Raw genomic sequence first — 15,024 nt, forward strand, 5'->3', positions numbered from 1 at the left:
TATGGGCGAGGAAAGTACATTATCCTGGCAATGCCATTCCCAGTGAGCCCTGCAGGATGCCCTTGGGGACATCCAGTTTCCCATTTGGCAGCACCCGGGGTGCTCCAGCACCTCAGTCCTGCCCCGTGCCACCCCCCTGGGCTGTGCTGGACCTGGAACTCCTTTCTGCCTTCCTCCTCTCACCCAGCTCACACAGGCAGAGAGTTCCCGGAGTCCTCCTGCACCCATCCAACATTCCTTAACCACAGGAACCTCCTCCCTGACTCCTGCTCCAGCCAGCTTTTGTAGTGTCCAAGGAAGGACTCCCAGACTCCTGTCAACATCAAGTGCTGTCACTTCCCAAGGTGCACAAACAGGGCACCAAAGGAGTGGCAGCAGGAATGCTGCGTGCAGAGGAGGGGCAGGATGGCAGAATCAGCTGCACCACTCCTTACACCTTGAAGCTCATTAGTGCTCTCCTCGAGGAGCCTTTTAATGTACCCACATTTAATGTACCCACAGAACAGCCATCAGGGAAGGTCAGGGGACACCCTTGTGACTTGGCAGTATCTTCCAACTTATCACTTTTCATGGGACGTGGGCTTGTGGTGTCAACTTTATACCAAACACTTCCCAGGGCTGAGGGGAAATGCACCCCCCAGTGTGTTGTTAAAGCCAAAAGGAATCTATTCATCCCTTCTGCTCCATTATCTCCCCTAAAGCAGAGCAAGGCACTGCTCCCCAGCAGCTCAGGACACTGAACTGCCTGAGCCATGTTTAACAAACATTTGCTTGTGTATAGGCTGGAAGTTGCCTTTCCTGCTTTAGCTGATGGAGCAGTGACCGGGCACAGGCAGGTCCTGGATGCAGGGAATGCTCATCTCTGTGCCTCTGATTCCACCAAACGCATATTGCCAGGAATGTCACAGGCTGCGGACACCAGTGGCTGAGGACACCCCTGCCCTGCCCTGCCCTGCCCTGCCAGCTCTCCAAAGCACACAGATCCCTGCAGAGCACTCACAGCTTGGGCTATCCATGACTTTCCACCAAACTCCCAAGCTCTGAGCTGATAAATGCTGTTGTTTCCTTTGGTAAAAGCCAAGCTTTTGAATCACATCTATTTGTTTTAAAGTATCAAGTCAGCAATCTGCCAAGATAAGGAACATCATTAAAATAGAGAAGAGGGATGAAAAGAATACCAGTTCAACACCAACTCCACTTCCCAGCTGCTTAACATTTTAAGGAAGAACAGCATGTTCGAAGTTCTCCTTGATAGTAAAGATACACAGAAATATCTTTATCTATATGAATATAGAGGTATTTTTTAAAAATTTCGGTTTCCCCACCAGTAAATTTTGCAGAGATTTCAGTTATGCCAGAACACCTAATGCCAATCACTTCCAGAGAACACTGAAGGGATGGGAAGGTTGACAGTAGACTCAGATCCAAAATCCCATTCTCTGTTTTTCCTTCCCTCAGCAGAACTTTGGATGTATTTGCCTGTTTTTCCTACAATACAGAACTGTCCAGAAGGCAGGAGGAAGCAGATGGAGCCATGTACCCAGAGCACATCAGCATTCCAATTCTGTTACATCCAACTTCCTCCATCCATCCTCAAACAGAGAGAACCTTCCAGTACCAAGGTGATCTATTCCATCTGATCAGCACCAACATTCCTGCTCATCTATGGTCTGTATAGAAAACCCTGACATGCAACACTCCCTGACCACTCAGAACTGGGATATTTCATGGAATCTCTCATGACAGACTGCTCAAAGTATGTTAAATTCTTACAAAGCTTAAAATCCTTCAAGACAGGCAGGAGAGAGACATGGATCCAAGTCTGTACAGCAAGTGAAAGACATTCAACAGTGGGAACTCCCCAGAAAGCGGCAACGTGTGGGTGATCGACACACAGAGAGGGGAATGAGGATGTGCAGGGGATGATCAACACTCATGACAATGTGAAGGAGGTATTAGACATGGAACACACAAAGAGAACTCCAGTCCAGTTCACTGCATCAAAAAAAGCTGATTTACACACCTGGTTTTGGCACCGAATTGGTCACGGACTGAGGGACTTTGTCGTTGATGAGTTCAACACATTCACTGGGAAAGAATCCAACCTGGAGTAAAACAGAAGGACAAAACTGAGTGTTATGATCTGAACTGCTCAAGCAACATCTCCTCTCAACTCCCCTTGCCTGATGCTCCCCGACATTATCCAGCATCAAATGACCAGCAGTCAAAACACTGACAACTGCAGGTTCTGCTCTGCTGCCAGCACCCCGAGAGAGAACAATCTGAGAGCCCAAGGCACTGCAAGATCCTGCAGTGAATAACTTTAAATGTTAATTTGCAGTGTCCCTGCAGTGACCTTTAATTCAGCATTTCTCCCTGCAGCCCCTCAAAGGCAGAAATGCTGGAGAGTCTCTCTAAACCAGAATAAGGGTTAAAGGCTATGGGAAGGATGCTAATGTTTTCTTGGAATAGCATGTGCCTGCAGACATTGCCATGCCACTCAAGGGCCACTGTATCTGGGGAGAAGTGAAATTATTTCCCCTTCCCTGCTCGAGGATTCAGGCTAAGCTGTGACCAGAGAGGAGTTTGGCACCTCTCTGCATCCCTAACTTCTCTCTTATTTCCCAGCATCTTCCTTCTCACTCTCATCCCAGGTGAAAGTCAAACCAGAGCAGAGCTTTGGTAACTTTAATCCTTGGTCCAGCTTTCCACACCTTTTCTCCGTGTTCCTCACCCAGCACAGCTCCTGTCCTGTGAGATGTAACTCAGGCACCACCACCCTTCCCAGACTCCTCACCTAAGGCAGGGCAGGATTCCCTGTCCCATGCCAGGCCGGTGACTGGGACAGCTGGAAGCACCAAGGCACCGCAGGCAGCCCCAGGCTGCTCAAACACCACAGGAACATGAGGCAAAGAGCCAGAGGATGGGCCCCGAGCTCAGCCAGGACTGTACCAGTCATGTTGGAACATCCATGAAATTCTCTGGAGGCACAGGGCAGTCAGCACCAAACCTGGCAGACAGCCTCTCCTCTATTAATTCATCTTCCACAATTCCGTTTTGTCTCCATGGAAAAAGATTGATCTCCTTCCTACTCCAAGCTGATTTTCACCCACCAACCTCCCAGCAGCTCAGTGGCAGTGCCATGTGTGGGGTGTCCTGGCAAACACTCCAGACTGAAGTTATTCCAAATTCCCCAAAGGAAGCAACAGTCATCAGAGCAGACACCTTCCTCTTCCACAGCCCCAACATCCAGCAGGGCAGTGTTCTGCCCAAGCACAAGGACAAGCTGAATGCCACACACTTGAAATACAATTGTTTTAAGACTCTGCAGGAGCAGCACTCTGGGCCAGCAGAACTCGGGCTCTGAGCTGGGCTTCCCTGGAACTGGGACTGGCCTGGGCATCACAAGTGACTCACAGAACCCACCCCAAACCCAACACAAGGTATGGCTGCACCAGCCACTCCCTCAGCTGGGAGGCCTGCAAGGACACGGTATCCTGGAGTTATGGAATGCAGTGGGGATTTATGTGCAGTTTGCAGACAGAAATGAGCCAATTAACACGAGAAAACGAGCATGAACAGCAGCATCACATCCAGAGGCCCTTCCTCTGGCAGCTCACGGCTCAGGGATCTGCTCTGCTGGGAACAGGCTGAGTGACACTGACACAGAAGTGCTGGTATTTGAACAAAATACACTTCATGGATTTAAATCATGGAATCCCAGAATGGTTTGGGTTGGATGGGACTTTAGGGACACCTTCCACTATCCCAGGCTGCTCCAAGCCCCATCCAGCCTGGCCTTGGGCACTGCCAGGGATCCAGAGGCAGCCACAGCTGCTCTGGGTACCCTGTGCCAGGGCCTGCCCACCCTCACAGGGAACAATTCCTTCCTTATATCCAACCTAAATTTCCCTTTTTTTCATTTTGAACCATTCCCCCTTGTCCAGTCACTCCAGTTCCTGATGCAAAGTCCCTCTCCACCCTCCTCATAGCCCCTCCAGACACTGGAAGTTGCTCTGAGGTCTCCACACAACCCTCTCTTTTCTTCCCCAGGCTGAACAGCCCCAGCTTTAACACTTTACTGTAGCTGAGAGTCTCTGCTGGACCCTTCCTACATGAGAGATACAGGAGGCAGTTTTTAAAATAGGAAAAATGCACAGATCCAGGGAAAGTCTCAGCCCACCACACAGACATCATCTGGGAAACTGCACAGCTGGAGTGATGAAGTTTCTTTCATTCTCAGTAATTGCCCACATTGTCTGTGCCTGAGATGTGTAAAGAAACCTGAAGTCCTGGGACCTCAACCTTCCATTAATCATCTAAATCTGGATCTAAATCCAGCCCCAAATCCCACACTGTTGGACACTCAGTCAAATGCTGCACATGGAATCAAAACTCATTTGCCTTTGACTGTTAACACAATATTTCTCCTGCTCCTGCGTGCACTGTACAACACACTAACCAGGAATTCAGAAATGAAGGACCCTGGATGGTTATGTCACTGCTTCCAGATATCCCAGAACTTTCCCAAATCAAACATTCTACCTGCTGTCCATGTATCACTTTTGCCATGTTCACACCAATAATCACCATGGACTTTCTAGAGGCAAAGAACTGTGCTGGCTCCCTGGCATTAACTCACTGCTAGAAATTAATTACATTTTCTGACTTACTTATTCCAACTTTTCTTGCAAGATCCCCAGGAGATCCTCATCAGGGTTATAACCCACATCTTGTGCCTCATTCCCACCCACTTAAGAGATGCTGCTTCTCCTCCCATGGGAAGTTTTCCATGTTTTTGTATAAATAAATGAGCTTAGTCCAGGAGTTAATCTCAACAGATGTAGCAAGGCACTATTAGAGCTTTGAGCCAGGATTAAAGGATTTGGCAATGTAGGAAAATGAATAGCCAGGGCAGTACATATTTAGATAAATACAAGGTCATCTAAAGGTTAAATACACACTACACACCTTCAGCAGAGGAGGAAGGCACAGGCTGCTGGTGCATGACAACTGTTCTGCAACACCTACTACAGCTTTATCTTTTCACTTCTATGCCAGTGGCTGCTAAAACTGGAGGACACAGGAGGCTTTAAGGGGAAAACTCAGAGTAACAATGGTAATTTTCAGTGTATAGGGAGGGAATTCAAACAAATGAGGAAGTACCAGCAACATAAATGGCAAATGAAACATTGGTTGAGACATTTGGGTTGGATCTTTGGGTTTGACATAATCCAAAGTGTGGGTTCAATTTCAGTCAAAAAGTTTTCTCTTTTCTTTTTAAATCTGATGACAGTCTAGCAAAACCTGACAGGGAAACTGCAACTTTTTATGGCCTGTTTGGGAGAATTTTCACTGAGTCTTTGCCAAGTGACTACACAGAGAGCAGGACACCCTCACCTCATTCCCAAAGGAGCCCCTGCTGAAATGCTCTCCCACTTCAGGGCACCACTAACAGGAGGAACGGGATTTGAGCTCAAATCCGGAGCTCTTGTTAAAGAGAGCTGAACACCTGGACATCAGAACTATTTTGATTCCTTTTATTCACAAAACAAAATGTCTGTGTAGGATGGTACTTGTTGATTATCCATTCCTGACTGGTGTGCCAGCAGCACATTGGGAAACCAGAGAGCTGGAGAGGGGCTCTGGACAAGGGATGGAAGGACAGGACACAGGGAATGGCTTCCCACTGACAGAGGGCAGGGTTAGAGGGGATTTAGGTGGGATATTGGGAATAACTTCTTCCCTGGGAGGGTGAGCAGGCCCTGGCACAGGGTGCCCAGAGCAGCTGGGGCTGCCCCTGGATCCCTGAGAGTGTCCAAGGCCAGGTTGGATGGGGCTTGGAGCAGCCTGGGACAGTGGAAGGTGTCCCTGCCCATGGCAGGGCATGGCACTGGATGACCCCTAAGGTTCCTCCCAACCCATCCTGGGATTCTGTGGAGCTGGGACCTGCAGTACCACAATGAGTTCAAGCTGCTGCAGTATCACAATCAGTTAAAATCAGCCCAGTCCCCCCTGGCTGCACACGCTGGTTTTTCTCCAGCAGGGCAGGTTTTGGGGCAGCTCTGCGCCTCAGGAAACCATTCCCAAAAACCAGAATAAGTCAGGACATCCAAAGGCAGTGGTGCATCAAACAAGGGCCTGTCCCCAATGACTCAGCTCCCTGACACAGAGCTACTGATTGAAAAGACAAAGCATGAAGCAAAAGCAGAGCAGAACAAAGAGGGTTGAAGGCTGTTAATGTGGAGGTGGCTGTAATTTAGGTAACAATCTTACAGAGAAAGCACTGACTCACACAGAGGGCACTGGAAGAGAAAAAGGCTTGAAGAAAAATGTCTTAAAAATCATTTTACTTTAAGCAGAGCAAATGCTAAGAAGCCTTGTGGGCTGTTTTGTTCGCCCAGAATTGGGTGTGGTGCAGTGCAGTGGGAGCTCAGGTGTGCAGAGAGCACAGGACCCTGCCAGGGAGGTGTGACAGACACAAACCCAGCAAGTCACTCCTGAAGGACAGCTCTTGCTGGCAGGAACACTCTGACTCCCATGCTGAGTCCAAGCTGCAGGTGCTTGCAGCCTGTCAGAGCTGATTTTTGGCTGACATCTGCAGAGCTGCCTCCAGTTCCTCACCACAGCCCTCCCGTGATTTCAAGGGATGCAGCACAGGCAGGAGTGAAGGCACAAAAACAGGGGCGTTCCTTTAAGTCAAGAAGTAATTTTTTCCCTTTTCAGTGAAACAAGGAATTTCTTTCCCTGTTCTTGCTCATGATTTATAATGGAAGCTGTGGTTGGTTGATAAAACCCTGCTCCTTCCCTAACATGAAGCAAAAACCTGAGAAATAACAGGACAAACTGTCCAAACGTTTGGTGGCAGGACCTCCTCCTTCTATCTTCTCTCAGAATCACAACTATCTGCCAAGAGGGGCTCTGTTGATTTATTTTATTAACTCAAATGACTGGATCAACAGATTGCTATCACTGCAATGTTCCTAAACAGGAACAGAACTGTTTGCCTCTAACAAATGCTTTAGAGGCTGCACAGCTTCATCCATCCCTACATCTACTGCTGTAACAACATTCTTCACCTCCACACTCCTTTTGAGCAGCCATCAAGGACACTCCTGCCTGTAACTCCTCTCTACGTCTGGTGCAGCTACACCAGAGATAAATTCCCTTTCTCTGAATTCCCACTGCTCATATCATCAAAAGACTTCATTCCATCAGGAAATGTACATTTTCTGCACATTCAGAGCTCACGAGCCTTAAACTCAGCACACAGGTTAAAACTTTGAGCAAACACAGCTCCTGGAGCTGTGGGAACACAGAGCTGCATCTCTGTGGTGTGTGTGGCTGTCACCTGCTCACACTGTGACCATTCCTGCTTGTAATTAAGGACACAAGATTATTCCACCCCTAATTTTCTGTCAAGCCAGAATATAGTGCTATATTTCTGCAGCTGCTCAGAAGCCTGACTGTACACAGAAAAAGCAAACTTTTCAGGCAGTTTGCTCATCACCATATTTTTATGCTGGGAAACAGGATCGCTGTGATCTGAGAGGCACAAGGCTGTGACAAACTGCACACGGGCAGCCTTGCTCCTGGTGCCTTTAATCACCAGTGCTGTTCTTCAGACCTGGCCCCAGTGTCAGCCAGCCCGAAGGCAAGCAGGGAGCCCACACTGAATAATGGGATCTGCATCCCACACAGGGATTCCAAACCCTGTGCAAGTGTCCACACTCAGGCACAGACCACAGAGCAGCTTTGTTTTGCTTTACTGATTCACTTGGAAGTTAAACATGGCAAAGGCTGATCACTCCAAGCAGTATTACAGCATTTAACTGACCAAGGGTTGGAACTGATGTCTAAGGTCCCTTCCACCCCAAGCCATTCTGTGATTCTGTGATAGTACAGCAAATACAGCTTTAGGGCTTCTAAGATTAGAACACAAGTCCAGCAAAGCCACAACACAGCTCAGAATCACAGGTCTGTTCAAGCAGTACCAGTGTGTTGACCCTAGAAACAAATGAAATTTCAGAGCAGGTATTCTATGTCCATGCTGCTCTGATTTTACAAATGAGATGTCATCTGAACTCCCACACCCGACACAAAACCAACAAAAGCTGTGTCTCACGTGCCCTGGCTGAGCAGCCAGCACTGGGATGGTGTAACTGCACTGCATCCAGCTGGGACTGGGAGATCCAACTGCTGGGCATTGACAGCAGCCGGGCCACAGGCTGGGTCTGGCACGGGAAAGTCTGTCAGGGAGAACCTGAGGAGGCTTGAGAAGACTTTCCATGCCAAATTACACAAGTGTCTGGGCAATCCTGAGCCTCTGCAGAGCAAACTCCTCATCCCACCCACTCACAGACAGCAGCTGCAGATGGAAATCCCTGTGGCTGAAGGCAGCTGAAATGTGAGACAGGGCACAAGTCAGTCCCCCCAGCCTCCAGTGGCTCTGGAGTTTGCTTGGTTAATAGAGACTTTTAAAGCTTTTACATTTCCTAACAGCAAAAGCAAACTACAGATTAAAAACTCCTTGGAAGGACAGTGCCATTTCAACACCCAAGGTTTGGTACCTGATCCCCAGGTGCTTAAGACCTTCTGAAAACCCAGTCTCCATCTCTGTGCTGTGACATTTACAGGGACCAGCAATAGAAACACCACACAATAATCACAGACATGGATGGGTGGCTTGCCCAAGTCAGCAGCACTGGAATTCTCTGAATTCTCTATGTTCTGCCTGATCTGGTTTTAGTCACTGGAAGGAAGGGGATGATGTGAGTAACAGTGCCAGCTGCCTTGGAGGGGGTGCAGCACAAGCTTCCACTGCCATCAGGCGAGCTGTCCATCACCGGCCCGGCCAGCCCGCCTTCCTTCCCATGGTGAGGGAAGAAGGAAACTTCCAGTGGAGCCCCTGTGTCTGCTCCAGCCCCAGCCCAGAGAGCAGGGGAGTGCCCTGACACCAAGGAAGGGACACCCTGCTCGTCCCCTGAGCCACCCTGAGCAGGCTCAGCAGCTCCAGGAACACAGCACTGAGGCTCCTGCCTTCACTCCAGTCCCACTGCCGTGGCTGTGCTGGTGCCTACCTGGAAGCCGTGTTTTCCTCTCCACCATGAGGTCAGCTCCTTTGGTGGCATGTCGATGACAGACACAATGTCCCCCACCTGCAAAAGTTTGACAGCATCAGTCACAGCCAGGAGGAGAGCACTCCTCCAATAACCACAGTCTCAGCACTGCAAAAAACTGCAAAGCTCCGGAGCAGCTGCACATCTGCCTTTGCAAAGCCAAGCTGGGAGGTGGAAGAGCTCCTGGATTATCCAGCACACAGGATACAGCTGTTCCTAAGGAAAAGGGCCCAAAGAGTGGCAGGCTCCCTGGCAAGGGGTACAGAAGGGTTCTGGTCAAGCTGCAGTGACGGTGCCAAACACTTGGGAAAACCTTCTCAAGTAGCTGAACTGATTTTTACTGCCTGCCCCGTCCATGTGTCTGCAGGCACTGAGGTGTCTCCTTGTTCCCTCTCACAGCAAAGAGTGAAGAGCTGCCTCTGTAGCTCACAACCTGCCCCAGATGAGCTGCCCAGGGTTACAAAATGAACAGAGGAGAGGTGGTGTTAAAGCAATGGGATGGAAAATGGCCAAGGACACTAGACAGGTTTTCTAAAGCTTTGCTCATTCCCATCAAAATGTAATACTGCAATAGTTCAAAAGGAAATCAGTATAATCAATACTAAATTTGGCTTGGTTTGAATCAAGCTCTGTGTGGCCTCTATTACAGAAAATGAGAAGGGGCAGAACCTAAATAAATACTGCAGGCAGGTACGGCAAAAATTTGTGCCAGTAATGCCCAACTTTCACCAGACATTTTACACTGATGGATCCCAAAGTGTTTTACAGAAAAGACAATCCCCAGTTTGCAGACAGGGATGAGTGAGACGTGGGGAAGTGATTTGCTCCAGGAAACAGTGAACCAAGAGCAAAGCAATTGTCCATGAAGGAAACTGCTGCCACCACAGGAGCAGAGACACTGAGGATGTTCCTCAGAACTGGGGAGCAAACCCCAGTCAGCTGTTTGTGCAACTGCCTTTCAGAAATGAAGAACAGTAAACATAAAGAGATCATTTGGATTAGGGAACAGGACCCAGCATTGTAAAACCCCTGATCCTGTTCCATGTCAGTTCTGTTGAGGTGTCTCACTGCACACCCTTGAAAACCACACGTGCCTCGGTTTCCCCTCTGCACAGAGCAAGATTTACAAGCAGGGAGTGTCACTTTAGTGCTCTCATGAGCTGACAACCAGCCTGGATCCTGTGCTGCTTGGATTCCAGCTCAGAGCTGCCGTGCCCACACGTGCCTCTGGTCACACAGTTCTTTGGGGTATACTAATAACTGCCGTGACTGGAACATGAACAAACCCCTGGCAGCACCAGACTATCACAGTTATTTTTCCTTCCTGTGCTGCACACCAAGGATCACAAAGCTCCTCAGGACACTGTTTTCCTTCGCATGTTTTATAGAAACAGTACCATTGCACAGGGCAACCAGAGCCCAGACTGCTGCTTTTTGGGCAAAACAAACAACTTCCAGACAGCCAAAAACTTCCCGGGTCTGATCTTCCAGATCTTGGATGGGACGTGGAGCAACCTGGGCTACTGGAAGGTGTCCCTGCCCATGACAGGAGGTGGAGTGGGATGGGTTTTAAGGTCCTTCCCAAGCCAAACCATCCTGAGATTCAGGGATTTGCTCCATAGCAACTCCTGCACTGGATTTGCAGAGCAGTTTTAGCTCATCACCTGCCCTTTAAGTAGCAATCCTTTGCCAGTCTGGTTCTTTACTTCTCATGGGAGCAGAAGCTCTTACAAATGGTTACAGACAGGGACTTGCTCAGAGGAACATGGGTGGTGTAACCTGGGCAAGGAGAAATGACCTTGTGTCCACACACACAGGGACGGTGATCCTGAACAGAAAACACATGGACTCGGCTCAGGGACAGCCCAGAGGAGCTGGCAGGAGCTGGTTAATCAGGAGATACTAATGCCAAGCAAAGCTGTATTTTAAAGATGACTGAGCATCTGCCCATATCCAAATCACTGCAGACCAAATATTTAACTCAATCTTCCAAGCTTCACCTCACAAAACATTGTGGAAGTGTCTGGACATATTCCTGATGGGGACACAGGCCCAGAGACACAGATTACACTCATCTGTAGCTGATAACAAGGAATGCAAGTGCTTTATTTACCTCAAAGGACAGTTCATCTGCTGCTTGAGCAATGTATCTCTTAATGACATGGGCAGCAGCAATAGCAGGGACGTTAATGGATGATTCCTCATGGACCAGCAGGTGATTCCCCTTGTTATCAATCTGCAACAAAGAGCACAGGAGACTGTGAGGCAGCTAAGGACAAGTGAGGAGGCATTTTAGTGGTGCAGAGACTTCAATTTGATTGAGAAAGACAGCTCAGCCCAGGGCCCCAGGAGAGAGGGCACAGCACAGACAGAACAATTCACTGGGGGGGTTCCAGAAGGTCGGGTGTCCCCATCCACTGAGAAGAGAAATGCTGGGTTGGTGCAGCTTTGTGCACAAACAGTGACACACAGTGAGGGTCTGCACCTCCCTGTAACACCAGATCATGGTGGTTTTCCATGGCAACACAGATGTGCTACCAAAATCCTCTACAAGGTGGAATTAATGCTGGAGGTACTGAGGGAAGGGGGAAATGCTGTCAAACCAAAAACTAGTGCTGCTTTCCATTTTCTCCCACCCTTCGACTTATTTTCTTTTTAAGAAAACATGCACCCCCCCTGCAATCATCAGCCTACTTTCAAACCTCCCAGATTTCTCTGTAAAATTCTGTAGGAATCTCTGTGAGTCACAAAGGTTATTCTATACTGCATGTGCAGCGGGTTTGCTGTGATCTCCAGGCCCACCCTGTTGCTGAAATTCCTACATTTTATTTCTCTCTACAACTTCCTCCCTCCCTTTTCAGCTTTCCAAGATTTTTCTCATCCCAAAGGATTTCAGGGTGAGAAGGGTATCAGTGGGGAAAACTGCAGGAAAACACACTCAATCCTTATCAGAACCATTTAAAAAGGAGCTGCAACAGTCTATTAATAGCTGTTTCTATTCCTGGTGTGCAGTGATGGAAAGGCACACGTCTGCAGCCAGCCTGAGCAGGGACAGCTGGACACTCACCCAGCCCTCTCTGCCCTCCTCCCCAGTGAGGGCTATTGTTTAAAGGCTACAAGACCATCAAACCTGAAAGCAGAGCTGCAGCTGCAGTTCACAACACACAAACTGTGTCACTGCAAGCACAAGGCTGCCTCTGTCTGCAGGGGAGCCAACAGGGGCATGGAGTATTTGCTGGGCTTGGAGCTACCACAGCGAAAAACGATTTAAAAAACCCCAAGAGAGTAGGGAAACACCGTAACAGAGACAGTTGAGATTTAGAGATGTGCCACACTTGCAGCATTGCCTTGGCAAAACGGAGAGCAGGAATACGTGAGCTTTGAAATAAGTGAGCCTTCTGCAACCCGTTACTGGGAGATTCAGCCCTGAACTGGGCGTTCCCAGGCAGCCCACTGGGACTGCCACCTCCTCTATTTGTGGATATCAGCAGGACAATATGCTTCTGAGAGACAAAACCCAGGTAACAAGGAAAAAAACTCCCACACTCTTAATGCTGGATCTGATTCTGTGTGTCCTACACCTTCCACGTGCTGGTAACAGGGGAATAGAGCATCCAGGATAGAATTCAGGGACATCAACAGGCCTGGAAAGAGCAGGTGTGTGCCTGCTGCTTTCCCAAGGGCAGGAGACAAGGAACACCCCAGGTTTGTGCTGTACCTCCATCCATGTGAGGGCAGGACCACAGTTGATCTTGTTGCCTGCGATGTTGGAGAGCCGAGCCAGGTAAGCCATCAGCATCTGGGTGACCAGCTGGGACACAAACACACACACAGTGGTTCTGTTAGTGCACCTTCCCCTGAAGAGCCTTCTGCAGGCTTAGGGAGACCAGGAATTACCCACTGCCACAGGCCAGAGTCACAGAAATACATTCCCTTCTGCAAATGAATATATTTCTGTCATTCAAAGAACAGCAAGCTACACACAGACTTATAATGGTTACACCAAAAAAAAAGGGTAAAGAAGCAGCTCTCTGTGAAAGTAATAGTTATTATTATGATTTTGTAAGATTCATGCAGATTTTCATAACTTCCTTTGTCAAGATACCTTAAATCTAAAGCCTTCCCCTCATCATGGACCTCACATACAAACAACTCGTGTGTCTTAGGCCCACCAAACACATCTGAGAACCACTCAGTGAACAAACACCTGCCTGCCACTTCCACGCTCTTGCAAAGCCTTAAGAATGTGGCAACTCAGACTGACCCCCTGGCCAAAGAGTAACATTTCAAGCAGTAGAAGAGGGGTTTAAAAATACACTTTGCAATGTCCCTTCTGTAGCAGTAAACTGGTTTTTATTACAGAGAAGCCACTGAGGTCTTTCCAAAGCCTCACAGTGACACTAGTATAAAGCAGCATTGTAGCCCAGAATCTGCAGGACTGTTTAAAACATTGTTCTCCTCAACCATCTGTTCCGATGTGGCCAATTCAAAATAAAAAATATATGATGAGACACCCCACAGCTGCAGAGTTACATTTCACAGAGCAGCAGAGTTGTTCAGCATCTTCACCTCCTCTGTGCTTGTGGACAGAATGCAGATTTTCAGACTCAAGCTCTAAAGTCCAGTTAAATCAGTAGTACAAATTAGGATGCAAGAGATAGGAATGCCTAAACTATAATCAAAAATAAACCAGGAATTAATTGTCCTGAGTATTGCTGCTTCTGCTGAATTTAAACTCTAAATCCTCCTCAGAAATACCCTGTGTGAAGCCAAAGCAAGTGATAAATCAGTCTCTCTGCTGAGTGATGGGGCTGCATGATCGGCTCCTAATATTCCATGGCAAACACCCTGTAAAATTCCAGGGGGTACTAATTCCAGTGTCCACATCCTCCAAAACGATGCAGCCAAGATGCACCTGCTGCCTTCCAGGAGATTTTTTCTGGACATGAATAGATATTTCAATTATCAGCAGTGAGAAGCTGAGGTAATTCCAGCTCATCGTACTCCAGGTGAAGACAGTAAGCCAAGAAACGAAAAGGATCTCTTTGGGAAAAAAAAACCTCATTGAGGAAAAAGAGCTTTTTAAAGACCATTTAAATAACACACTAATGCAAATGCTCTTCAAAAACACTTCAGGAGCATTCAGTTTAAAATGGAAGTTTAGCTCTCCAAATGGGATTGCTCTTGCAGTGCTGCAGCCTTAGACAGCATGATTTCCTGGGAATGATGAGCTGGTAACACTAAGCCAGGAAATACCCACAGCATGGACAAAGTTTCCAAAGACAAAACCAAATTCACACTTAAAGTATCAAAGGACAGCTGCTTTCTTGATCCAGATTCAGAAGCATAATTAATTGGTCTGAACCTGCAGGACATTTTCCCCTCAATCACTGACATTAGGCGTGGAAAACACTGACTTCATTCGCGGTAGCCAACTTTCAAATGTAACCCAGGCTGCGTTAACACCACTCTGTGCTAGAACTACATGGAATTGCTGAGGCTGGAAAAGATCTTTAAGTCCACCATTAAACTCTGTGCCCACGTGCCACCCCCACACCCTTTTGAACACTTCAGGGATGGTGACTCCACCAGTGCCCTGGGCAGCCCCTTCCAATGCTTGGCAGCCCTTTCCAGGAAGACATTGTCCCTGATACCCAACTGAACCTCCCCTGGAGGTCATTCCTTGGACAAACCCCACTCCCTGCATGGTGCCTGTGCTCTGGGTTACCTCGGGGCTGTCCTTCAGGGCATCAGAGCGGGGCAGCTCTGCCAGCTGGGAGAAGCGGCGGTCGTAGATGCACAGGTGGAGGTGTTTGTCCAGCACCCGGAAATCCTCATAGCTCCTCTTCACGATCCAGCTCCTGCCCTGCACACACAGACACAGCCACACTGTCAGCAGCTCCTC

General features: G+C 48.4%; 1 protein-coding gene across 8 annotated transcripts in view; it reads right to left on the reverse strand.

Moving 5' to 3' along the window:
* Positions 1–15,024, reverse strand: part of ARHGAP32 (Rho GTPase activating protein 32) — a 237,828-nt gene that overhangs the window by 63,272 nt on the left and 159,532 nt on the right. For all 8 annotated transcript variants that reach the window (XM_042034019.1, XM_042034020.1, XM_042034017.1 and 5 more), the window contains 5 exons: positions 14,848–14,985; positions 12,838–12,930; positions 11,233–11,355; positions 9,081–9,158; positions 2,024–2,105 (listed from right to left, as the gene is read on the reverse strand). In XM_042034019.1, coding sequence (XP_041889953.1) covers positions 2,024–2,105; positions 9,081–9,158; positions 11,233–11,355; positions 12,838–12,930; positions 14,848–14,985 — 514 coding nt within the window. The remainder of the gene's footprint in view (positions 1–2,023; positions 2,106–9,080; positions 9,159–11,232; positions 11,356–12,837; positions 12,931–14,847; positions 14,986–15,024) is intronic.

Source organism: Corvus kubaryi, unplaced genomic scaffold (assembly GCF_017639235.1).
Source record: "Corvus kubaryi isolate FWS band 111438036 unplaced genomic scaffold, C.kubaryi_AGA036_p1.0 37367, whole genome shotgun sequence".
NCBI lineage: Eukaryota > Metazoa > Chordata > Aves > Passeriformes > Corvidae > Corvus > Corvus kubaryi.